Source organism: Apis florea, unplaced genomic scaffold (assembly GCF_048593485.1).
Source record: "Apis florea isolate Af1SG1 unplaced genomic scaffold, ASM4859348v1 contig_3170_pilon, whole genome shotgun sequence".
Classification (NCBI taxonomy): domain Eukaryota; kingdom Metazoa; phylum Arthropoda; class Insecta; order Hymenoptera; family Apidae; genus Apis; species Apis florea.
Window position 1 is genome coordinate 1766790 of NW_028256714.1, and position 25839 is coordinate 1792628.

Sequence of the window (25839 nt, forward strand, 5' to 3'; positions counted from 1 at the left end):
ATATACATTATAACAATATATTCATATTTGAATATATTATTTATAACAAATAATGGTCTTTAAAAATTTAGTTTTAACAAATTATATAAATAAAAAATAAATTTAAAATATCAATTTATAATTTTAATATACATTATTTTAATATTTCTAAAAATGATTATAAATACAAAACTAATTAATATCAAATTATACATATTAAATAAAAATAGTATACTTCAAATTTCATTTAATATAATTTATTTAAGATATATTTATCATGTATAAATTATAAAAAATATGTTAATAAAATACCAATATATTTATAAAAAATATATTGAAATTAACCGATCATTAATCGTTTTCGTCCTCGTGATTGTACTTCCTTATATTTAGAAACAATTTCTTTACATTGATTTTTATTTATATAATGTATTTGATAAGTATCAAATATTTTTGAGAATAATGAAGGTATTTCTGAATGTGCACTTAATAATGATCGTTCAAGAACGTATAAATCGACTGCTTTATCTTCTATGCTCGATTCTATACGAGCTAATCCAAAATCTATTATAACAAAATTATTCGCAACTACAATGAAAAAAAATTAAATTATTAAAATAATACTAATTGTAATAAATTATAATTATATACCATCATATTTTTCAATATAATTGTTGTCAATATTTTTTAAAAGAATGTTGGAAGTTGTTAAATCCCCATGAATTATATTTTTCAAATGTAATTTAGCAATAAGTATTCCAAGTCCTTGTGCTATAAAATTTAACAAATGATCAATATTTTCTTCTTTCAAAACGCTTTTATCAAGAAAATCTTTTAATATTATTGCATTTTGTATATATTCCATATAAATACATCGTCGTTCTAAATTTATCAAATAAATAGCTGGTGTTGTGATTCCTTAAAAAAAGAAAGAAAATTCTTTAGAAAAAAGAAAATATAAATTTAATACATTATTGATATTCATATTGTTTTACCTGCAGTTTTAGCACGGAGTATAGCACGACATTCGGCTTTTATTCGATCTTTTGTGAGACGCATATCTAAATCTGGATGTCTATATTTTTTTTTGAATCTTTCTTTGATTAATGTTAATTTTCCTAAATAAGTACCTTTATATATACGTGCTTCAGCACCTTGTGCTATTAATTCAAGATCTTTTATATTATTCAACATCTAAAATATATATTTCATCTGTATTTTTTCTATTTCTAAAACTTTTGTTATTTATATTAATGAATTATTTTGTTAAATTAAAAAAAATATTTAACTTTATATTTAACAATTATCAATATGAAAAATACTTATTTTTTTATAATTTAAAAATATTAAGTTAAAAATACATTAACTAAAATATATTTTTGTAATTTATTTATAATGTAATCAATATCCAAATGATAAGTTATAAGAAAGAAAAGATGAAGTTATTCGCGCTAGCAAGGGCAAGATGAGGGCGAAATGCGAATCGATCGTTACCCAAGAGCGTCCTGCGCGCTAATCGCTATCCCGGCGCTAGTATTCGCCCATACTTTGTTCCTATCGGATTGACAAACTAATACTGTGCTTTTTTGTTTTGTTTAAATTATAGAAAAAAATTTTTCATTTAATTTGTAAAAATGAGGGACGAAGTGAAGATGGATGCAAATCGGTTAATTGCCGAAGTTTATAAGCGACCAGCGCTTTGGAACCAAAGGCATATCTCTTATCATAATCGCGAGGTGACGAACCGCGTTTGGATGGAAATTGCATCGATATTCAAGTTACCCAGTAGGTGCATTGCTGAAATCGTTTTTCATATATCTCATTCGCGCGCGCATTTTTATGATTCGTTCTATTAACAAATTTTTAGTCTCATTTATAATAAAATAAAACTTATATACTTAAACATAAATTGTTATTATTATAATATAATAAAAGAATTATTAAAATATTAAATTATTTAAATTATTTTTTTAATATTAAAAAATAATATTTTTAATATACTCATTATGTATTTATTTAATGATTTAAATTTTATAATAATAGCATAAAATATTTAAAATTTCATATGTAAGAAAAATTTTTTATATTACAATTATTTTAATTATTATATAAAAATATATACATAAAATATGTATGTATGTTTTGATGATGCAAATATTACTTGATTTCATTGTATAATATTTTAATGTATTTGTGAATTACACATTCACATATTCGTGAATAGTGATCTAGTTAACCTTACTTTTTTATAGTGATATATTATTGATTATATTGTATTTTAAATCAATTTATAATTTTAATTTAATATATAAATCTTAATATCACTAACATTTTATTCTATGAACAACTGATAACTTATAATTTATTATTGTTTACCGTATTAAAGCTGAGAAAGATTTAAATTGTCTGTAAGTACAAACTTGTTAGTTAAAGACGCATGCGTACAAACAGTCAATAAATTTTTCATCGCATTTATTTATAAATTATTTCCATTATTTGTAATTTTTGTTATTTATATTTTAATTCATAATTATATTTTATAAAAATGATGTTTTACATTATTATATATTATACATTATTTTATATGCGTATGTATATCATAAAATATAATATACATATACTTTAATAAAATATAGTATGTGCGAGCGTGTGTGCGCGCATGTATTAATATAATTTTATAATTCAATTGAAATCAATTAATCTTATTAAATTAACTAAATTGATGAAGTATTAAACATATAAATTACTTAATTAAATAAATGATATAGTTAAAATACTTCGTATTCACATTTTTCAGAACCAGTATTAAAAGCAAAATGGAAAGGTTTGCGAGATACTTTTCGAGCGGAATTAAAAAAGGATCAAGTTTATCGCAAAAGTAAATTTCATCGAAATAGGCCAGTATGGATACATTTCAAAAGTTTACAATTTTTAAAAGAACAAATGTTACCTCGTCCTCCTATTTGGGAACGAAGTAATTCTTGTCAAGATGATGATCGGGTACCTAGTGAAAGCGAGAGCGATGGGGCTTTGATACAGAATGGTTCGTCGGTAACAAACAGAAGTATGGAAGATCGAAATACGATTGCGAATCATCTACTGTCGATAAATAGCGATAACGGATTAAAGATCGATGCTGTTAATCATATAGATGTGAAACAAGAACCTGAGGAAAATTTTGACAATCTTGAATTTCAAAGTGTTTCCGATAATCTTACTGAAAACGAAATGATGTTACAAAATATTTCTCCTGAACAGGTGCTCATGGGTGACAATGACACTAATATTGGTATTCCAGTAGATCCTTTAGAAGGCAATCGTTTTGATGATAATTATTATTTTCTTATGAGTCTTTTACCGCATATAAGAACATTGCCTGCTGACAAAAGAATGTTACTCAGAATGCAAATGCAAGAACTAGTTTATAAAGAAGTTTATAAGAAAAATTCGGATGGTATTACAGCATCATAAAAGAATATTGAAAACAACTATTTTTAAAGAAATATCTATATGTGTTTTGTTGGAATCAATTAAATCATCAAAATATCACTAACTTATTTGCGATAACATTAATTTGAAACAAATTGTTTTATTTATAAAAATTAATCAACAAATTAATAGATTGAAGAAAGAGCTATAGTCTTATTTAAATTAAATTTTCAATAAATTTATACTCCGTAGGTTGAGAAACACTGGTGCTTTCTCGTACCTGCGGGTACGACCGTGATGTTTAGTGTGGTGTATATAGGTGTAGTAAACGTATTCGTGTATTCACGACATTCCTGTTTCGTTGCGCATGCGTACCTGCCATAGCTCCTCTCGACTAATCGTTTCGTTCATTTTCGTGTTACGATTCGGTTGTGCTTTCGTTGGTTTATTCGCAATTGCCAGAGATCATTGTGTCCATGCATTTATAGTCTTAAATTTGAAATTGTGCATTTAACTAATTTACGTGCGGGTGTACCTGTCTGTGTCAAAGATATTTATTGTGTGTATTTTTTGTGGATCTATTACTTGATTAAGTTTAGTGTATACAGGTGTTTACTTCAGGTGACAGAAAGGTGCATCTGCCTCGGATTTTCAATTTTTCTGTACGTTCTGTATTTAACTTTTATGCGTTTATAATAAATTTATTTACTTCTTTGTGACAGATTATTCAAAACTGACAAACTCATATATCGAGAATATAATTTTTCTATATTTTATTGAAATTATATATATATCTACTGTTCAAGGTGAGTCAACGAACGAACAGCAATGCAAGGAACGTTCTGCTGTTTTTTTTTTAAATTCATATTCTTTAAATATTATAATTTTATATAAAATTATTAATATAAAACAAATATTGTTTAACAAAATACAAAATAATTATTTTAACAAAGTTATTTTAACAAATAATACTAAATTTAATGTAATATTTTAATTTCATTTTTAAATATTATTTGTGTTATTTCTTTAGTACAGAATAAAAATAAATTCTGAACAATAGTCAACCAGTGAATAACATATATTATTTAGATTCAAAATAACTATTTAATACTTAACTATTTAATAATTAGGATACTGATATTTATATTTTTTTCAATTAAATAGTAAATAATATTTTTAATAATATTTCGCATAAAAACATATTGCAATATATATATATATATTATATATATATATATTTATAATTGTTAAAATTAATTGTTGTAATTGCAAAACGTGAAATATTCATGTTGATCATTATAATATTTTCAAATTAAAACAATTTGTAAAAAAAGCCATATTACTTTCATTAGAATTTAAATAATGGCAAAACTAATGATATTCCCATGTCATCATAATTAAGGTTAGATATATACGCTATTAAGCGTTAAATATATTCTTCATCTATACTTTCGAGCTTGCTCTAAATAGCGTACTGGAATCTCCCGACTATTTGAAACGCATCTATGCATTCCGTTCCGAGTGACAAGTACCTGGAAACCGAGACGCCAGTTATCTCGTGGATAATTTTCGTAACTAGTCATAATAATGCTAATAAAGATCTTTGTATTTATAGTAAGACTTAGCATATTCATTTATATATTAAAAAGAAAAAAATAAAAAAAAAATAATAATAGAAAATTTGATAAATTAATTAAATTAAGAAAATTTTGTTATTCTAATTGATAATTAATATGTAACATGAAAATATATGCAATATTAAATTTAATTATTCAATTATTTCATAATCTTTTTATAAAAAATTATAAATACAAATATCTTCTAAATGATCGAAAAATTGATTGGTATTAACATATGTGTTAATATTTATTACCAATAAATTAATAAATTGATAAAAAATATATATACATATAAATATATGCATACATGATATATATGCATAAAATTATTTAAAATCATTAAACTCGTGCTATTATATTATTTATATTGTTTTATATAAATTATACATATTTTTTTTGTAATATGCAATTAATTATATATAAATCATTTGTTTACATATATATATATATATATTTTTTTTTCATGTTCGTAATTTAATTAAACAAGAAGATAGTGTAAATGAATGAAATATTCATTATTTAAAGAAGTACTAGATATATTTCATTAAAATTACATATTTTTTTTGCTGAAAAAACGATATCAAACGTTACAATAAGTATTTTAAAATTTTTACATTTATAAAGTGGAAATATATATATATATTTTATGATTAATATATATATATATATATATATATATATATATATATATATATATATATATATATGTATATATATATGTATATACATATAAAATTTTTTTTGATTTTACTTTTCAAATAGCGATTTTCAATTATAATTCAATATATATAGATTATTAAAATATAAAGTTTTTATGAATGCTTCTTTTCATCATCATCTTGAACATCTTAATATGATTTCACTCATTATATAAATAATATTATACGAAATATATTCAACATCAATATGAATATGAAAATCAATTGAATTAATAATATCATTAATATGAGATAAATCAGATATAAGATAATAATCAAGTATAAGATAAATCAGGATTAGATGATCCATGATTACATATTTTGTTTAATATTTTTTATTCAATTCCTGCTGCATAATAAATTATAAATTATCAGTTAGAAGAATTGTGATAAAATTGTAAAATTGTAAATTTTTAATAAAATATGACTTTAAATACTTAATATAATTAATAATAATTCGATAATTCGAATATATCCAAATTATAAATATATTTAATTTTTCTAATAACAATTATATTAATTATACTTTTTTATTTTTTTACTAATTTAATAATATTTTTTACTTATAATACTATTATAACAATTTATGTTTATTCATTAAAAAAATTTAACATTTTTTTTATGATTAATAGAATTTAAAATAATAAATAAAATGTGTCGATAATTCTTTTCAATATGATTAAATTAACTAAATTAAATAATTTTCTTTATTTTCTGAAAAATTTTGCAATTATATTATTATTCTTTTGAATTAACGATATAAATATCATCTATATTTTTTTTAAATATATCAATAAAATTTTTAGTTTTATAATAAAATGTTTATCAAATATTTATTTTAAATGAGCCTTAATTTTTAGTAGAAAATTAATGATTGATTATTTTTATCTTCTGATATTTTAAAATTCTTCAAAAAATTAAAATTAAAATTATCGTGAGATATATAATTAAATGTTTTTTCCTTATTTTATTTTCTTGTCTATAATCAATTATATTCTCTTATGTTATATAAATATAAATATAAAATATATATATATATATAAATGTTTATCATATCACATTTGATATTTTTTATAAGACAATAAAATGAACATGAATAGCTTGAATAACTTGTCAAAATTTTTTCTTTTATCTGACGTGCAATTTTGAATAATTGATATTTTTTTCAATCTATTTAATATAATAAATATATAATATTTTATATGCTATAGGAAAAAAAAAAGAAAATGTTCTTCTAACATTGAATAATACAAATATACTGTATACTGTAGTATTTAATTATAACTTCTCGTATCGTTGAGGTCTGACTCGGTGTACCATGACTTAGTGCGCTAAGTTCTCACGCTTTTCTTAGATTCTAAACTATTGCATATTCATTAAATAACATTCACATATAGATTATCAACTTATTATTCCATAAAATAATTTTTTTATGGTTCCGTAATAATTTTTTTTTATAATTAAAATCTATCTTTGTCTTTTTCTCTCTTAGGGATATTGTTTGTTGTTATTTTGTCGATTAGAAAGAATATAGAAATAAAACGAAAATCGTGTTACATTCTATTTCATTTTTTTTATTCTCTTAATGTTTTTGAATATCTGACTTATTAGAACGTTTTTCAGTAACGATCGGTTCTACTAGTGAAGTATTCAATAATCGAAAGACCTTGGACATCTCTCAGTTCTCGTTATTCATCGAGCTTCGGCTCCAATCTGGCCGATAACGAAGGATGGTAAGCTCCCGTTCGCCTGGTGTAAATGTTTCACCAACTAATAGCGTGGGTACATCACGTGTCGTCGTGTCTGACAGTGACGTAGCTCGTGATGGTGACGCCATCTTACCGAGCACCCGCCAATCATATCGTGTGGAGAACGAGGGTGGTCATGTAAACGGAGCTCCTGGTGCTGTCGAATGGAGCCAAAGTGGTCCGCTTTCTATGTCGGTAGACTTGCATAATCTGGTCAATCCGAATCTTCAAGACTCTGGGCATTATTCCGCTAGTCCCGAACACGTTGATGCCATCGCATCATCTTGTAACATTAAATCTAATAAATCGAATAATCACGAAGAAGAGGAAAGCTACGAAGCATTTGGATCTGTCGAAGGTGACGCTGATGACGGGGTGGAATCGCCGGGTGGTAGCAGTTCTGCACCTTCACCCACAAGTACTAGTTCTTTCAAGTAAGTTCGTTGTCTCTTTTCTCTCTCTTATTCTTTTCTCTTTCTCTTTCTTTTTCTCTATATATACATATATGTTATATATACTTATGCATTGATTGTCCTTTATGTAATAGTATCGATAATACACAAATTGTCGTAATTTTGCGCGCGAACATTTTTAAGTTCGGTAAACTTTAGTTTCTCGATGTGGCCTGTAGAGGGTATCATGAGCGTTATACATATAAAATGAGAATTATTAAAAAATTACGTTCATATTTTGGATAAAAATAAATTTATGGTCAAAAATGAAGTACAATTGTACTAAAAATACTAAAAATATTTTGTAATTGTTTTTATTGAAATATAATGAATAATATTTTGATATTCGTTTAAAATAACTTATAGATATAAAATTATTCATATACGAATCGTTTATAGTATAATATTTATTTTATGTTGTTTCAAAATCATTCTGTCAAAATATTCATGATGAACATATTTGCACTAAGTATATTGTAGTTGACACGAAATTTAATACAGACTTTCTCACATTTTATATGTATATCATTCAAACAGATCTATTCCCACGATCAAATTAATGCTTTGCTAATATGTAGAAAAAACTTTCACGTGAAAAGAGAAAATAAAATTGAATATCTTATTATATTTCATATTCTTCAGAATTATTAATTGCCGTCTCGTGTGTTTTCTTTCAAATAACTATATGAAAAAAGGAAATCATCAACATAAGAATTGGTACATTATTTTGAATTTGCAAAATTTTTGAACATATTTTTGAATAATTCTTAATTATCAAGATTGAAATTTACATGTCGTGAAAATGTAATATAATTAATTAGTTTATAAATAATGTAAAATAGTTTATATTGTAAACTTTGTTTTATTTTAATTAGAAACCCAAGAAGCCCCAATTCAACTATAAGAAGACATTCTTATCTACGGACATCACTTAGGCGAACACCGCCTTGGTAAGATTTTGTTTATTTTCTTTTTCGAAAAAATCCTAAATTTGTCTCTTTTTTTAATATCCATTTTTCTTATTTAATTCTATTATATTCATCTATTTTATTCATTTATTAATTTCACTGAAAAAATTTACTTTGCTATAATAAATAGAATAATTTAATAAGTTTAATAATAATTTAAATTTTATTTTTTTTTAGTTATTTATATTATATTATATATTTCAAACAATTTTAATGTTTCAATGCAATTCAATGATTTAAATTTTTTTTCAATTAATTTTAATTAGCATTTAGTTTTAATTATTCTATATAATGTTTTTTTTTTTTTACCGCTAGATTATTTTTAAAAATAATAAAACTGTATTTAATATTCAAATTTCGAATTTGTTATTTTTTTAAAAAAAGAACTCGAATTCTGATTATCAGAATTTTGAATGTTAGAATCTAAACCTCTAATATTTAAAGTACAGAACACCAAATATTTATAAAAGATAGAAAACATTATTAATTCCGATTGTTAAGCCGAAAAGTTAGGTCGAATATAGCACGTGATTTAGCGAATAAAAAGGAAATTTACGCATCAGTATTATAATCAAGTGTAAATTCGTTACGGAAGAATTTTCGATTTTCAAAAAAAAAAAAAAAAATCAGGAACGAGATTGGCGTATGAAAAAAATTATTTCTATGGAATCGATTGATAAATTACGATCGTCTAGTCGTGTTAATAAACTGAAAAAAAAAACTTGTCTTCAATATCTAAGGATAGGATGTGAAGAGTTTTTATTAAATTTCATACTAACATATTTCTAACAATTTATATAACACAAGGAGGAAGTTGTTACCAGTTATAATATATATAATATTATATATAATATATATAATTAATACATAAATAATTATATATATATATATATATTATAAAAATGTTATAGCGCGAAGACAATATTATAGATAACGCGTACAATGCTTTTCCATTTTAGTATTCATGATTACATCACAAGAATTTTCCAAGATAATATTTACTTCACGAAAACAATTAGTTGAACAATGTATTTGTAATTATATTTGTAATTATATATAGTATTCACAATTTGTTCATTATTTTCGAGTCATGACAATCGATCCATTATAAATAAACAAGTTAATATTCGTCCCATTGTAATGAATGATGTCGATTTGTTGATTATTCGAAGGAACAAAAAGAAGAAAACGGTTTCGTTAATTGAACGTTTTCACTTTTACATTTATTATTGAATATCGAAATATATCTATGAGTATATACAATTGATTACAAAAGTTTTCGATTGCTTGATTATTTTGCGTTTCAATTTTTCAAAATTGCAACATTGTTCGTTATTGTACTTTATTTTCATACTTTCATTAAAATATGATTGTAAAATAAAATAGTAAATATTTAATAGTAAGTATTTCTTGTGTACCGATATAATTTTTTTATTATATGTTATCTTGTATAATTTGTATTGTATAATTTAATATAAGATGCATCGAATATCTAGTGTGATCAACAGTATATACGTATCTTGTCTATTTATACGGAAGACTATATTTGAAATTGAACATTGTATCCTTGCCAGTGACATTAGAATAGAATCAAATTGTTGATTCTCTTTCACGATCATATCGCTAAATAGATATATACGGTATTTTCTTGGCTTCATTTACTATTTCATAATAAATTTTAGCCTTCGTCTATTTTCTTCGATTATTTGATTCATTTATAGAAATTGCGATTTATTTGGTTGACAGATGGGATATTAGATTGTTCGAAAAGATTTTTATTAAGATTAATTATTTCATTAATTTTTCGATATTAAAGTAAATGTTATAATAATATAAATCGTAATGTTGGATTGAACATACAGTGATGATTAAACGGAAAAATAATACAAGGCTGAAATTTATTAATAGCATTTTAAAAATTATATAAAATTATATTCTATTACGTAAGAATATTTTTCACAGTCATATTTTTTTTTCTTTCTTTCTTTTTTTTTTTTTTTTTTTTTTTATTTTTTAGTTCCGGAAGGAAGAGACTTAGTTCCAATGCATTAGCAAGGTAAGAACGAACCGTTAATTATTTAGGTTTTACGATTTATCTTAATGTACAATGTAAATTGTTTTTTTTTCTTTTTTTTTTTTTTTCAATGTTTTGAAAAGCATTGTAATTGTTAATAATAAAAATATGCGCATAAAATGAATTTACGAATTCAAAAATTCTGTACACTAGCCTGATAAGCGTGAAAAAGTATCTGTAGAAAGTTGGAAGAGATATTTTTATTTCATCCGAGGAGTCGGCGAGTTGACGTCATGGGATAACAATAGCGATCGTGTTATTCAGCAACGAAGAATTTACATTTCATAGGAAGAACCTTAGGGTATCCTTATTTAACTAATAATTGTCAAGTCGATCCTTTCACGAAACGCAAACCGATGGACTTTCTAAAGCGTGGGCACTGTCTGCATACGCACTTCCACATATCGTTTCCTTTTATACTTCCATAAATATATTTTATGGAACATTTTACCTCGTTATCTATATTCATCCTGTTACAACGTTCCATTTTTCCAAATATATACTATTTCGAAAATATAATTCACTTAGCAATATGATACTTTTAATTTTAATCTTAAATATTATATATATAATTTTGAATAATACTTATTTAAAACAATATTTTATAAATTTGTTTTTGTGTAGAATACTTTATAATATTCAGTGATTTTTGTTTAGTCAACTTTATCGAAGTGGGAGCTTCAATAGTTCTGGTATAAGCTCCAACTGTGATCCCGCGGACGATATGTACAGCGATGTCTCTCTCGAGGATGATGTCATTGATCTCAATCATAAAGTAAGTACAATTGTCATTAATTATTAATCTAACTTAAATTCGATTTATTAGTTGATATTATATGTGTGATATATATATATATATATATATATATATATCATTTTATATTATTACATTTCAAATACTTGAAGTTTCTCACAATCAAAATCATTATCGATATATAACTTTTTTGCAAATTACTCTTATTTCTGATATTCAACGTGTCAAAATTTATCTATAAAAAATGATGTTTAACCTCACGTTTATCATCATTGTGAAACAAAATTATCGCTCTTACGATTCGTACGATATGAGCGTAAAATCTGTAATTTCACCGAATTTGCAGAAAACGTATAAACTTAATGTTTGAAAAGGAAAGGAAACTTTATAAATCATCAAGATCTTAGATGTGTGCCACTAATACAGTTTATGGATCACCATCTCGATCAAGATCCTCCGAAAATTCCGCAGATGACGTCAGATTCCATCAACCTCATCCAGCACATCCTCCTCCACCTTACATTTACTATCCACCACCCTATCCTCATTTTCATCCGTATTATCCATATCATCCTGGATTTTATTCACCGCATTATTACAATGATATACACTCCCAAGAATCAAAAGGTTTCTCTTGGTTCAATATTGTATTACTAATTCTTTTGTCACTGTGCATCGCTAGCATTGTTTTCTATTGGTCTCTGTGTCGCGATACACGGCGAAGATTAAGCGACAGATTGCACCCTTTAGTGCAACCAGCACAGGTAAATCTGGCTTCCGGTTGCTAGCGTAATTATCTTTTATATTTATTGTTAGTCTTCCCCACTATCGTTACGCTATATACCGATTGTTTTGAAAGTATAAAGATTGATTAATTATGAATCGTTTCTACGTATATTAAGTAGACGATGTTGAAAAAAGTGATCGGAGATTTTTAAAGTGTAAAGTACTCTTTGAACACTTTCGATTAATATCTGAATCGGCGATTCAAATTTGTTAGAGCGAATCATGGTTCCGGTATCGTGGATAACTATTACTGTTTTTAACATGTTCGTTATAATAAAGAGATATAAAATTTAATGAATTTAACGAAGTAAGAAGATACACTTATATATATATATATATAAAAAAAAACAGCGTTAGTGACAGCGCAATAAAATAATATAAATTTAAAAATAGAAAATTGATTTCAATATCATTCAATTATGATATTGAAATTGAAAGTTATTATTATTACTTTCACAAGATTTCTAAATATAAAGTTAAATGTTCTATAAATTTTGAATCTTTTCTCTGATCATTCTAATATTCTTCTATTAACTGTCGTTAGTTATAATGTCGATAATATAATGATTAACATATAATAATGAAATTTAAATGAGAGATTTAAATGAATAATGAACGTGAAAATTAAATTTTCAATTGATTTCAAAGAGACGTAATTTGAAAAACGGTATTTAAAAAAAAAAATTAATAATAAATAAAGAACCTCGAATATTCAGGATTATATTCGTGGGGACAGGGTCTTTTAAAAAAGCGATTTCCCGATTTTATTTGGCAGCTATAAACGATGATCTTTCTGAACCTGTAGACTGCGAAGAGAAGAAAAGATGCAAAACAAAATTATCCCGCTGAATTTGTTCTATATTCTGATATAAATGATGCACTCAATAGAGATTACGATGTTTTTTGCGAAGGATGTGATGAATCCCTGTCAACTTCTACATCGAATAAATATCAGAAGCATTCCATTTACAAAGAGAAAGAAAGTAAGAATGAAGATATCATAGAATTTTCATTAGAAAAAAAAAAAAGTTAATGATGCTGCATTAATAATAAACAGATGATACATTTATGAATGAAGTTACTCGATCAGTTGCCTCTTAGAATTGAATTTCTTAAAATTGAAAAATACAAAAATAATGGGATAATATATAACTAATAAATTTTAATAAAAATATAATAAAAATTTAAAACTACGAAAACTACGAAACACTCGATCTTGATATTCCACTTTTTACTCATTCACGGCATTATAAATTTATGGACGTGAAATTAATTATTATGATAATTTCTGAAAAAAAATTTCACGACTACGAGTGAAATTGAATGAATTGCGTAAAAAATAAGGTAACGTATTTTATTAAGACGTAATTTTTTATTTAAGATAGATTCAATTCCACGTTCTACCTATCTATCGAATTGCATATTGTTCATTGATATATTTATTACAGGTTTATTATCATACTTATTAATGAAGATGAATTATGAATCATATATAGAAAAATCAAAATCAAAATCAAAATACTGATGAAATTCTGTTTAAATTTGTTGAATAAAAGAGAATTTCAATTAATTATTTTTCCTTTATATTATCATTATAATATTTATTTAATATAAAAATAATTTTAGATGTTCTATTATTAATATGCATATTTTTATAACATAAATATATATAAATTATTTATTTTTACAACAAATAAATTATTTATTTCTATAATAATATCATGGAATGAATTTAATGAATTTTTAATTTTGCCTTTTTAAATCTGCATCTATAATTTTGCATCATAATTTGCGTTTCTTTGAATCTTAAATAAAAAATTACATATACATATATTGTAATAAAATTATCGATAATTTTTCGATTTTTATTTTATAAGCGAATAAATCATATTCAATGTTATTGCATTCATTATTGTATCATAATATTGTATTTTGTTACATAATACTTATTTTTAATTTAAAACATATAAAATTTTAAAAACATATAAAATAAATAAATACAAATTAATAAAGTAACAATTATGAAACATAATATAAATAATAATATATTATAAACACTCTTTTATTAATTTAGTAATATGTATATTAATAAATAAATATGTATATACCATTTTTTGGATAATTGGATAAACAAATGCAATGCAAACGTAATACAAAAACGTAATACGATCAGCAATGCAAGATGATAAAATTGATTAGTCATAATATAGATTGATAAACAAACTAAATTATTCAAATATTCAAAAAAATCATAAAAATTAATAAGTTTAGAGTGAAAACTGCGTGGTTAATATAATATATAGATAAAATATGACATGTTCTAAATTTTCTGAAGGATTTATTGAATGGAAAGGTTGGCCTTTTTTTAATTTCTTCTTTCTTCTCATTATAATTGATTATTTTGAGATTTACTTTTTATAAAAAATTGAATAATAATAATGAATTCTAAATTGAATAATAATAATAATGAATTCCAATTCAAGAATCATGTAAAATATTTCAAGTCAGTCATCACATATATTTTACATGGTATTTTATGTAATCCTATTTAAAGCTTTCTTAGATTTACCGAGCTTATATATAATTCTAAAAAAAATTATTTATTTTGTAAATTAAATCATATATAATAATATTATTTTTATTTTTATCTTTACACATTTAAAATGCTAATTCTTAGTTATATTTATGCATATAAATGATTTTTTTTTACTTTTTCATAAAAGTTATGCATACAAATGTTTTTTTAGATAATTTTAACTTTAAAACGTAAAATATATCGATAGTTATATAAACCAAGCATTGTAAAATGATCAGGGGCGTATCTTTGCGTACTTTCAAAATTATCACTTTATACGGATAAGTTGATAATGAAATAAATATACATTATTGATCGGAGAAATCATCTTAATATTTATAATTTAAATATAAACATTGATTAATAACAATATATATATATATATAAAATATATTAATTCGTAAAAAAAATTTTTTTTTCGAAGATATATGATAAATATATATAATAAAAAAATTAAAATTCTCTAATTCATTAATAGGAGAACAAAAGAGGAAACTAATTTGATTTTTAAATAAATTTTTAAAATATGCATAAGAATAAACGAAATAATGATCAAAACATATAACATATCATGTACGATACATGCGATACAGTGGAGTTAGTCGATACGTAGTATGGAGTGCACAAATAGCCTCTCGGTTACTCCCAGCTTACAGTGGGCGATTGAGACGAACGATTATATTCGAAGTACGCCCAAAGAAACGGATGTGCGCGTAGTGTTGTGTTTCTCTCTGTACATATTAGATTATTCGCTCGTTTATTCTTCAAATTCGCAATTTTATAGTAAACGCATGAAATTTTGAGGTTAGGTTGTTAGTGACGATAGTATTGTTTCTAAAGAAGAATGAACAGAGAACCGGCGTGCTTGCACGTCGTTCTAACGGAATAATCTTTTATATCGGATTAGTTAAAGAGGATGACGAGTCTACCTGACACAGGCGTGACATGAGACATCACGAATTAGAATGGATTTGAACAATTACGATGATCAGTCAGACACAGGTGCGATCGAACGTTACGATCATGATAATCGAATAACTTCCGGGGAGGGGCCGTCTCCTGGACCTGGAGCCGGCCTCGAATATGATTTGTGGGAAGGCCAATTTCAATTTGTCGGACAACCGTCCTCTCGCGGTAGTCGATTATCTCGTCGTCGTGGTCCTCGGCTTACTGAACAAGTAAGACAATATACCGAGATCATAAGATTTCTTCTTTATGATTAAATACGATTAAATATAAATCAAACATAATATGTTTCGTTGCAATTAAATTAATGATAATGTTTAAAGCATTTATAATAATTATACAAATTTATCTTACTACGTTACGATTATTGTAATCTTTTAAGTATTGATATATTGTCTTATTTGATAACAGAAAAGTAAATAACTATAAAATAATAATAATAATAAAAAAAGAAAAAATAAAATATACAAACTTTTATATATAATATGATAAACTGTGATATCTATTATCATTTTTAATTTGAAAAGATATGAAATCAATAATTGTTATTTTCTAGTTCAATGAATATGAGCAATTGACAAATATAGAAAAAAAAAAAACAAAAATATTTTATTGTTATCATTGAACTCTCCATTTTAATTGATTAAATTTAAATTTCAATTACTCAATTTATATATTACATAATCTTTATTTACACTTCATATTAAATATAGATATGAAAATGATATTTATTTTGTTACAATTTATATTCTAAAATTGATATTTGAATTCTTGTTTAAATTTTATATAAATTTTATTTTAATAATATTTAAATAATTTATTATTAATATAAATAATTAAATAATAATTCAATATATAATTAATATATAAATAATAATTTATTATTAAAAGTATTAAGTAAAAAATTATCTAAAAAATAATATTAGTCATATTTTGTATAAATTTCATTGCAGGATAAATTCACATTAAATACATTTATGTTTGAAATTCTACTATTGAAACTAATAATATTTATTGAACATATGATATAAGCTAATTATAAATCTACAAAGATAAATCATTATTTGAAATTACATGTGAAGATTAATAATTTCATTAATAATTATATAATTTTATTATATATGAGTATCAAATAATGTTATAAATATATACATACTACATATTACAAATATGAGATTATTTGAGAATCATTATTTTATGAAGTCTATAATATGAACTTGCACAAACGCGAATTTTTAAACGAAAAATTATCGTATTAATTTCTTTATACAAGCTTCTTTATATTTTTGTTCTATATCTATTAAAAATATATATATATATTTTTTCTCTAACATATAATTATATAATACACATATCAATTAAATAGAATAATATAATTTTAACATACGATATATTTTTTCAGGTTCAAATGATTCAAGAACAAATGCATGCTTTTCAATCGGTCGGAGAAGAACGATATGTTAGAGCAAAACAAGAAAATGCTACGTTACAGGCAAGAATATTAATGTTAGAAGAAGCTGCCAAAGATGCTGAAACTAGAGCCGAAGAAAGACTTCAAGTAATTTTTATTAAATAAGTAGTTACTATGTATTATATTTCTTTCTTCATTCATCGATAATGTAGTAAATAATAGTTTTCTCTTCTTATTATTTTATTTTATAATATAATTGTTAATTTTATTTGTAAAATTAAGACATATAAAACATATGATACATTATATTTTAGGCGGAACAACGAAGACATAGAGATTGGGCAAGTCGTTTAGAACGCGAACGTCAATTACAACTAGAAAATTATGCTATCAAATTGCAAGCAATAGAATTAGAAGAAACTAGTTTAAGAGACGAAATAGCAAGGTTACGCGAGCAACTCGAAAAAGTTAAAATAGAGAAAAATCGATTAGAAAACGATCTCGAAGAAGCTAGAAGAGAAATAGATAGCGTTCGTGAAAATGAACGACAAGCAATAAGTCGAGCTAACGAAGCTCATTATCAACTTAAAGCTGTTAAAGAAGAACTGACTATGAAAATTGAGGATCAACAAAAAATAGAAGAATTAATACAACAAGTAGCACAACTTCAAGCTTGTAATAAAAGTATATATATATATATATTTTTAATTTATAAATACTTTTAAATTAATAAAGTTATTATTAATAAAGTTTATTTGTGATTATATAATATTATTATATAAAAAAAAATATATTTTTTTTAAGGTTTAGAAGAATCACGAGATGAATTACAAGCTGCAGCGGCTCTGCAGGCAGGCCGTGAACTTTTAATGTTAAATCCTTGTAATAATTCTGTTGAAAAAGGACCTAGTCTTGCTGTAGAATTACTGGCTGGCATGAATCAAGATCAGGTATATTATAATCCTTATTTTTTTAGAAAATATAATTCTGAATATGTCTATTTCATTCTCTTTCTTTTACTGTTTCGATGTTTACTACAGATAGACAGTCAACTTTCTGGAGATAATGGTGAACCTTGTAATATATCTGAAGTATGTGTTAAATTTTAATTATGCATTAATATACGTTAATATATTCATGAATATCAAATCAACTTAGATTTAGAGATCAAAACAAACACAATAAATAATATATAAAAATATCCGTCGAGACTTATTTATTGAGTTATAAATCACAATTTAAATTTGTATTAGAAAAAATAAACTGACGTTGTATCAAAGATAAAATTGTGTTCGTTTTGAAGAATTTATCTATTTCAAAAATATTCCGCGAATATACGAATATGTTAATATTTTATATTATTCAAATTTAATTATATTGATTATCATATTATTTCAAATCATTACAGATAAAACAAGCTTTAAAGGAGCAACAAGAAGTCAATACACAATTAAGAGCATACATTGATGGAATTTTATTAAACATAGTTGAAAATTACCCCCAGTTGTTAGAAGTGAAACAAACTCATTGAACTATTATATAAATAGTTATTAAATTTAATGTTAATTGTTCCAGGCAGTTGTACATTACTTTGTTGAAATTCTTAATTATTTATAAATTTATATAAACAATTTTCGTAGCTTTACACAAGTACCATATTATAGGAAAGCAATTTCCGTCCATGTGAACTTAAAATTTTACTGTATTATGATAGATAATATATAGTAAAAATTTTCACTGCCAAAATTATTACTTCGGTTACATTTAATACTAATAATAATTTTTGGTATATTTTTAATATTAAAGGCAGTGAATTAATAAAATAATTAAAATGAATTGTATATCGTTCGAATTTTAAAATTCGAGGCCTTAAAATGTTGCCTTTATAATAATGGTAAAAAATTGTTCTTACTGATAGAGGATGAGAAATAGTAAATATGTAATGATGTATTATTTATTACACGTAAAATCACTAATATTTCTTCTTTTAAGAAAATTAATGAAAAATAGTTAAAAATTTTTAGTAAATATCAAAATGTATAATTGCATTTTGGTATTATAAAAATTTATTTTAACAAAAGTACCTATAAATAAAATTTAATATTAAATATTTTCACTTAATAGTTTACAGTATACTTTAAAAATTAATGAATGATGTTAATGAGAGTGTAATTAAATAATTATATTTTATCATCTCTTTCTCTTTCTCCCTCTCTCTTTACAGTTTCAATCTATTTATAAATTTCATAAATTTTTTAAAAATCAAAGATGATTTTAATGATATATATGTTAAGAAATTTCTGAATAAACTATTGTTGAATTATTGAAATTTTGAATATTTAAAAATTGTTATTGTCAATTTTGTAATATCAATGTGATTAATATTGATTTTTTTATATTGTAATGAAGAGAGAAAAAGAAAAAAATGATTGTTTATGTAATAGTTTTTATAATCATTATTAAAAAAAATAAAACAAATTAGGTACTAATCAAATTTAGTTATTTTGTACATAATTGTTAAACACATTTTTACATGAAATGATATAATAAAAAAATAAATTTGAAACAAGATATAATGTATCTCTTAAATTATTGTGTAAATAATAAATGAATGAAAAGTTCATAATGAACATCCTATGCTATATTTATACAACTTTATTCAATTCATTTATGATTTTTTTATGTTTACACATTTTTCTCATTTTCAATATAAAAAATGTATACTTTATTTATAGAATAAAAAATAATATATTTATAAATCATGTAAAATATCATAAAGCAAATTTAATTATATTATATTAATAGTTTATATTTATTAAAAATATTTTACAATGATGATAATTTAATTAAAAAAAGCTAAAATGAGATTATTAAGAATTACGTAAACTTGCATTATTTATATTTTCTTATTTCTTACAAAATTAATATCAAAATTTATATATTTTTTATAATGAGAAATAATTTTTTTTTTTTTTAATTTCATTAATTTTCTAATGATTATAATTAGAGAAAATAAACTTTTATTTTTTGATTCTTGTTTAATAATATGATAAATAAACATCATAATACGATAAACAATTGTCTTTTAAAATCTATGATTCAAATAGATTTATTTTTTGTTTATTTATATATCATGCACTATTCGGTTACATTTAATAAAAGTTCAAATGCTAACTTTTTACAACTTCAGTTTCCATTGTGAAATTAAAGAGTTATACATTATTATAAAAATAATTAAAAATCATCAAAATTATCAATAAAAGTTTTCATTATATCTTTATTATTTAATTAAAAATAAGATTTGATTCAATATAATTAAACTTTTTCTTTAATACAACACAGCATTTTTTTATTTTATCAATGTTGTATCAATTTTATTTTTCTTTCTAAATATTTCTTAATATTATTTACATATACTAATTAAAGAATTAAAGAATGATACACAATGAAATATTATAATTAACTTTATATAACTATAAGGTATGATTATGACAACCATAAATCTATAACATATAGAACTATTACTTAATATAAATTTAAATCCAGAATTCATGGATTATATAATTATCGTTATCAGTTATAAGATATTAAACTTCTGCTTCAAACTGTTATTGACTAATAAAATGATTGATCATAAAATAAAATTTCAGTCAAAGATAAGATATTATAATGTCATAGAAATTATTCAAATTTTTTTTTTTTGATGATTAAATAACAGCTTCAAATATATTTAAAAGATAAAATTAAATTAAAAACTTATGTTAAATTAGAATTTGTAAATTATATTGCTAATATGATATAAAATATTATCAAATAGAATTAGTTTTAAAATATGTTTTAAGTATGCCTCTCTTATGTTATTTTATAGTTAATGGGATTATAGAATCGGATAGTCGAAACAACAGGAAATATGGCGGCATTGCGCCGAGTACGAAGGTGAATTTGTATAAACTACATTTGTTTTTGATTATTACTTGATCAAATAAAAAAGACAACATTATAGTGAAAGTGTGTAATGTTTTGTGATAAAATGTGTAGTGTTTTGTGACGAAAATAACAGCCCCTTGTGGCTGAATCGGATTCTTTGGTATTGGATTATCGTCACACGAGACAAATAATTAGAAGTGCCCTCGAGGTGGCAGGTACGCAATTCACAAACATACCCTTAAAAACATTATTATATTATTCTCATATCATTTTTTAATATTATTTAAGAATAAAATCATTAATTATTGTATTATTTATATATTATATTATTGAAAAGTTTTGATGTTATTATTCCGAAACAGTGAATAGTTTGCGACCTGAATCGGGTGTGTTCCCTGTTGTCATCAATAGGACATTGACTCTTAGGATATTGCCCTCGTTCGACCTTTAATTGTTTCTTTAAATAGAAAATAAAATTAAATAAAATTATTTAGAAGTACATTGAAATTAATATTCATAATAATTTACTAATTCAAATTAAATAGGATGATAATATATTGAAAGTTTTAGATAATTAAATAGCAATTAAATCGAACTGTATTTTCAATAGCAATAATAATCTATAATTTTTATATATGAACAATGTAATCAATCATATACTATTGACATAAATTATAATGTTTATTATTCATTAGCTATTTAAAACAATTATTTTGGCAATGACCGTGAATAAATATTTTATTTTTTATTCAAGAATAAAATTAACTAAATTTTAATCGATAATTGTCGAATATTATATTCAGCACTGTACATATTTATATTATCATATAAAACGAATGAAATATTGTTGAATGACATTTTATAAGTAGGAAAGTATGAAATGGCCTTCACATTCTTCTATTTTATTAAACGCTTATCGAAATCTTTTTTATTATACAAAATGTGATGCGTATAATTTATTGTTAATTTTAAATTTGAAAATTCTAAGAAAAAGATTATTATTATTATGAGATAAAATAGTTAATTATATTGATTGTGATAAAAAAATAATAGAACACGAATTACACACGTGTACATACATATGCTAGATACGTTAGTGATATATAGGTCAAGCACTTCTCAACATGGAGGTCATTGCCCCAGGATTTACTCTGTCGATAAAACAGTCGTTAATTGACTAAATTCATTCTATTACATACGATTTGACGATAGAGGTCACTACTTAGATATTTATAATTAATCTCTTTTTTTTTTAACGCAATCAACTTTTTTTTTATACGTTTATATAGGAATGAAATATATTATTTTTAATGTGCATTCACATGTAATAAAAAAACACGCCTATCAATTACTAATAATATATTATTTTCTTTTTTAAATTATCAATGTTTGTTTTTTTTTCTAAATTAAAAAGATATAATTTTGATCTAAATTTAATATATTTTCAACTTATTAATTTTGCAGATAAATAAGATTTCGAAAAAATATTATTATAATTTACGAATATTGTTTAATATATAGAATAAATGTTGTATTAATTCATATTTTTATTCATACATTGAAAATTGTCGAATCATCTAGTGAATTTATCAATATCAGATAAGCATGATTAATGCTTCAATTTATATATATTTAATTTTAGGAAATTTATTATTAGAGACAGAGCGGAGTGACCTTGAATCCAAAAACGTTACGTTAAACATAATTGTCATTAATTGTTATCTTCTATCTTTTATATATATATATATATAATAGTTTATTTATTTTCATTAAAAACATTAATATTATTTTAAATAAATACATACTACATAAAACGTGATAAATTTCAGATATTTCACAAAATGAATTTTTATTGATTTGAAGAAGCATGAATTTATTATTATACGACTCGTTCTTAATTATTTTGGAGTTTATATAATAGATATAAGAGATTTAGAATCAACTTATTTCATTTAATTTGCTTTGATCGTGAGAATTATTATTATTCAATCGATTGTGATCAGTAGATACATTCAAAGTGGTATTAGATTAATAATATTAATGTGCGTACGGCAATAAACACAGTTGTCTTTTTCATATTTTATATGTATATTTCCATGAGTATTTGAATAAAGATAAAGAAATATATTCTATATATGATATAATATTTTATCAATAAAATCGATTAATATTAGTGAAAACTAATAAAACTAGTAATAATAATGAAACGAATCATATTGAAGTATAAACGGATATAAATAATTTCTTCATCCTAACCTAGATAGATCTTGTTAGGATCTGTTTTGTCGTATTTACAGGAAAAATTTTATCAATTAATTTAATTAATTGAAAATTCTTTTTCGACTTAGTCCCGTTAGAATTTGATCGTTTATAGATTACTTTGCGTATTTAAAACGATTGTTATACGATATCATTGATTGACAAACTCGTTATTGTTATTGTCACGTGATTTATACTTATTTTTGTAGGATTAGATATTTATTTTTTTTTAATATTTCTTTTTTCAATCGAGCATAGTTTGTGTGAGAACGAGATTTTACGCTAATTCGCATATAAAAAGCGAATTTCGACACGATATTTTTAGTGTAACGTTGTTGATTATTCGACTAACGAATTATTAATAAATCCCGGCTTTATTTTTGATTAGGCGAGCAATGTCGATCAGTCAGATAAAAAGATGCACGAGCCTGCATCATGTGTAAATTGATGGAACTGGTGACTGTACACATATATATCGACACAACTGCGACCTTCGACTTTTATTAAGACGTAAACAACGATAAGATGATCAAATAACTATTTGTCCATTATTTTGTCATTAACAGAATTTTGCCATTAATAATATTTATTATATTATGTTTATAAATACAATTTTTTGTATGTTTTTGATGTATTCTTAAAAATTTTTTGAACTTTATAGTAATATAGTATCTATACTAAAAAAATAATTAAATTTATTGGAAACTTGTGGTTCAAAGTTCATTTATAATAGAATTCTAATAGAATTTTAATAGAATTTCTGATACGCTCAATGAATTTATTCAATGTGATACACATATATAATACCATGTGTGTATTTTTTAATTACTTTCATCTTTAAAAGTAAAAAATAAAAATATTCAAATATATTTCGAAGCGTATTTGCGATTACTTTTTATAACAATACGTTAAAAAAATAATAATACATTTTACTTTTTAAGTATATTTTACTCTTTAAATTCATTTATGATATCCAAATAATTATATATTCTGTTTCAAAATATTTTCACGCGAGATTTGATCATTCAGCGTCACCTTTTTCATTCATGAGAAGATGATAAATTTTTCTTCTAAGGATAAAAAAAAAAAGAAAAAAAAAAATGAATTACCGCGTAAACAGCAAAGAAGTTAGAAATAGCAACATTTTTCAAAATCTTCGTCGCATTCCTTCTTTTGTTCTTTTTTTATCTCGTACGCGTTGATGTCGCGTTAGAGATCGGGCTGTGAACTACGTGTTCGTTATCATACAGTTATCAAGCAGTCGTGGAGTCAGAGTGGTTGCTAATAAAGCGGACGTGTCTACTTAATTAACACAGAAGAATGATCGTGTAGATTAAACTAGGTCAGGCGAGTGACGCGCTTACATCCCTGACCGGGTAATATTTATTCTTGGCAGTGTATGCAGCGGAGATGCTGCATCCCTGTAAGAATATCGTTTACTTCGAATACGATTTTCGAAGCTTCGCTTTTGTCAACATTCTTTTGACGTTGTTGCATCGCGCGATGCATAGCCTCGCTCGGAAAAAGTTCAGGAACTTGTCGCGAACTGAGATAATATCTATCTACGATTTTATCGTATTATTTATAATTCGCGCGAATCTCTCTTTAATCGTGCATCGCTTGCAATATAATATTTTATTTTTAACATACTATTATTTACTAATATCAATTTTAATAAATAACGTTTAATAATATATTACATTATTATTAGCATAATTAACATTATTAAAATATATATGTAGATAAGAAAATATTATATTCCAGAAAGTACAATCTTTGTTATTTATATGAATATCAACAAATTATACATGGTTGATAATTAGCTTAGCTTTTCGCTATTATCTTTTCTTTCTTTCTTTTCATTTTTTCTCTTTGTTTTTTTTTTTTTTTTTTCTCCTTTTCTTTTCTTTTCTTTTCTTTTTTCCTCTCCAAGATAACGACCAAGTGATAGAAAATTGGTACTGCGTCGTTGTTATTCCGCGTATATCCATAATGAATATTCCCTCAAATTTTTCAAATGAACTGCAACATCGTTGCAATTTGTTTACAGTAAGAGATAAGATAACAAATGCTACGTAAATACAGGATATCTTCGCAAGGTTAGTTGCGTTGTTTGCATCACTTATGATGTTCACAATTCACAGCCGTTAAGTTAAGGCCACGCGCAAAATTTTTTTTTTTTTTTTTTTCCTTT

General features: G+C 23.6%; 5 protein-coding genes across 19 annotated transcripts in view; 4 read left to right on the forward strand and 1 right to left on the reverse strand.

Annotated features, from left to right (window-relative positions):
- Positions 1–220: 220 nt before the first annotated feature.
- On the reverse strand, positions 221–3080 carry Prpk (TP53 regulating kinase). Of its 8 annotated transcripts, none has more exons than XM_086910303.1 (4): positions 2930–3080; positions 975–1173; positions 631–897; positions 221–543 (listed from the first exon to the last, which is right to left on the reverse strand). In XM_086910303.1, exons 2-4 carry the CDS (start codon positions 1171–1173, stop codon positions 320–322), a joined length of 690 nt encoding a protein of 229 aa, XP_086766429.1. In that variant the 5' UTR covers positions 2930–3080; the 3' UTR covers positions 221–319. The 8 variants fall into 8 exon arrangements, with proteins under 8 accessions (XP_086766429.1, XP_086766425.1, XP_086766428.1 ...); XM_086910299.1 differs by having other exon boundaries at positions 221–567; XM_086910302.1 differs by lacking the exon at positions 2930–3080 and adding an exon at positions 2356–2444.
- Positions 1473–4122, forward strand: LOC100864076 (uncharacterized). Of its 2 annotated transcripts, none has more exons than XM_003692940.4 (2): positions 1473–1764; positions 2777–4122. In XM_003692940.4, the coding sequence occupies exons 1-2, from the start codon at positions 1614–1616 to the stop codon at positions 3448–3450; spliced, it is 825 nt and encodes a 274-aa protein (XP_003692988.1). In that variant the 5' UTR covers positions 1473–1613; the 3' UTR covers positions 3451–4122. The 2 variants fall into 2 exon arrangements, with proteins under 2 accessions (XP_003692988.1, XP_086766423.1); XM_086910297.1 differs by lacking the exon at positions 1473–1764 and adding an exon at positions 2405–2567.
- Positions 3930–20030, forward strand: nuf (rab11 family-interacting protein nuf). Of its 5 annotated transcripts, XM_012485475.3 has the most exons (11): positions 3930–4070; positions 7349–7458; positions 7536–7907; positions 8801–8875; positions 10911–10949; positions 11625–11742; positions 17451–17606; positions 17774–18143; positions 18264–18409; positions 18500–18550; positions 18868–20030. In XM_012485475.3, exons 3-11 carry the CDS (start codon positions 7663–7665, stop codon positions 18988–18990), a joined length of 1323 nt encoding a protein of 440 aa, XP_012340929.1. In that variant the 5' UTR covers positions 3930–4070; positions 7349–7458; positions 7536–7662; the 3' UTR covers positions 18991–20030. The 5 variants fall into 5 exon arrangements, with proteins under 5 accessions (XP_012340929.1, XP_012340925.1, XP_086766410.1 ...); XM_012485471.3 differs by having other exon boundaries at positions 7349–7907; XM_086910284.1 differs by having other exon boundaries at positions 7349–7907; positions 18504–18550.
- LOC116414240 (uncharacterized) lies at positions 11886–14224 on the forward strand. 3 transcript variants are annotated; one of them, XM_086910308.1, is made up of 4 exons: positions 11886–12485; positions 13313–13490; positions 13565–13851; positions 13956–14224. In XM_086910308.1, exons 1-3 carry the CDS (start codon positions 12129–12131, stop codon positions 13606–13608), a joined length of 579 nt encoding a protein of 192 aa, XP_086766434.1. In that variant the 5' UTR covers positions 11886–12128; the 3' UTR covers positions 13609–13851; positions 13956–14224. The 3 variants fall into 3 exon arrangements, with proteins under 3 accessions (XP_086766434.1, XP_086766435.1, XP_086766433.1); XM_086910309.1 differs by having other exon boundaries at positions 13586–13851; XM_086910307.1 differs by lacking the exon at positions 13956–14224 and having other exon boundaries at positions 11892–12485; positions 13313–13752.
- A 1316-nt stretch (positions 20031–21346) lies between the features above and the next one.
- Positions 21347–25839, forward strand: part of LOC100863684 (uncharacterized) — a 66086-nt gene continuing 61593 nt past the window's right edge. The window contains exon 1 of the mRNA XM_086910312.1: positions 21347–21601. The gene's annotated coding sequence lies outside the window, so the exon portion shown is untranslated. The remainder of the gene's footprint in view (positions 21602–25839) is intronic.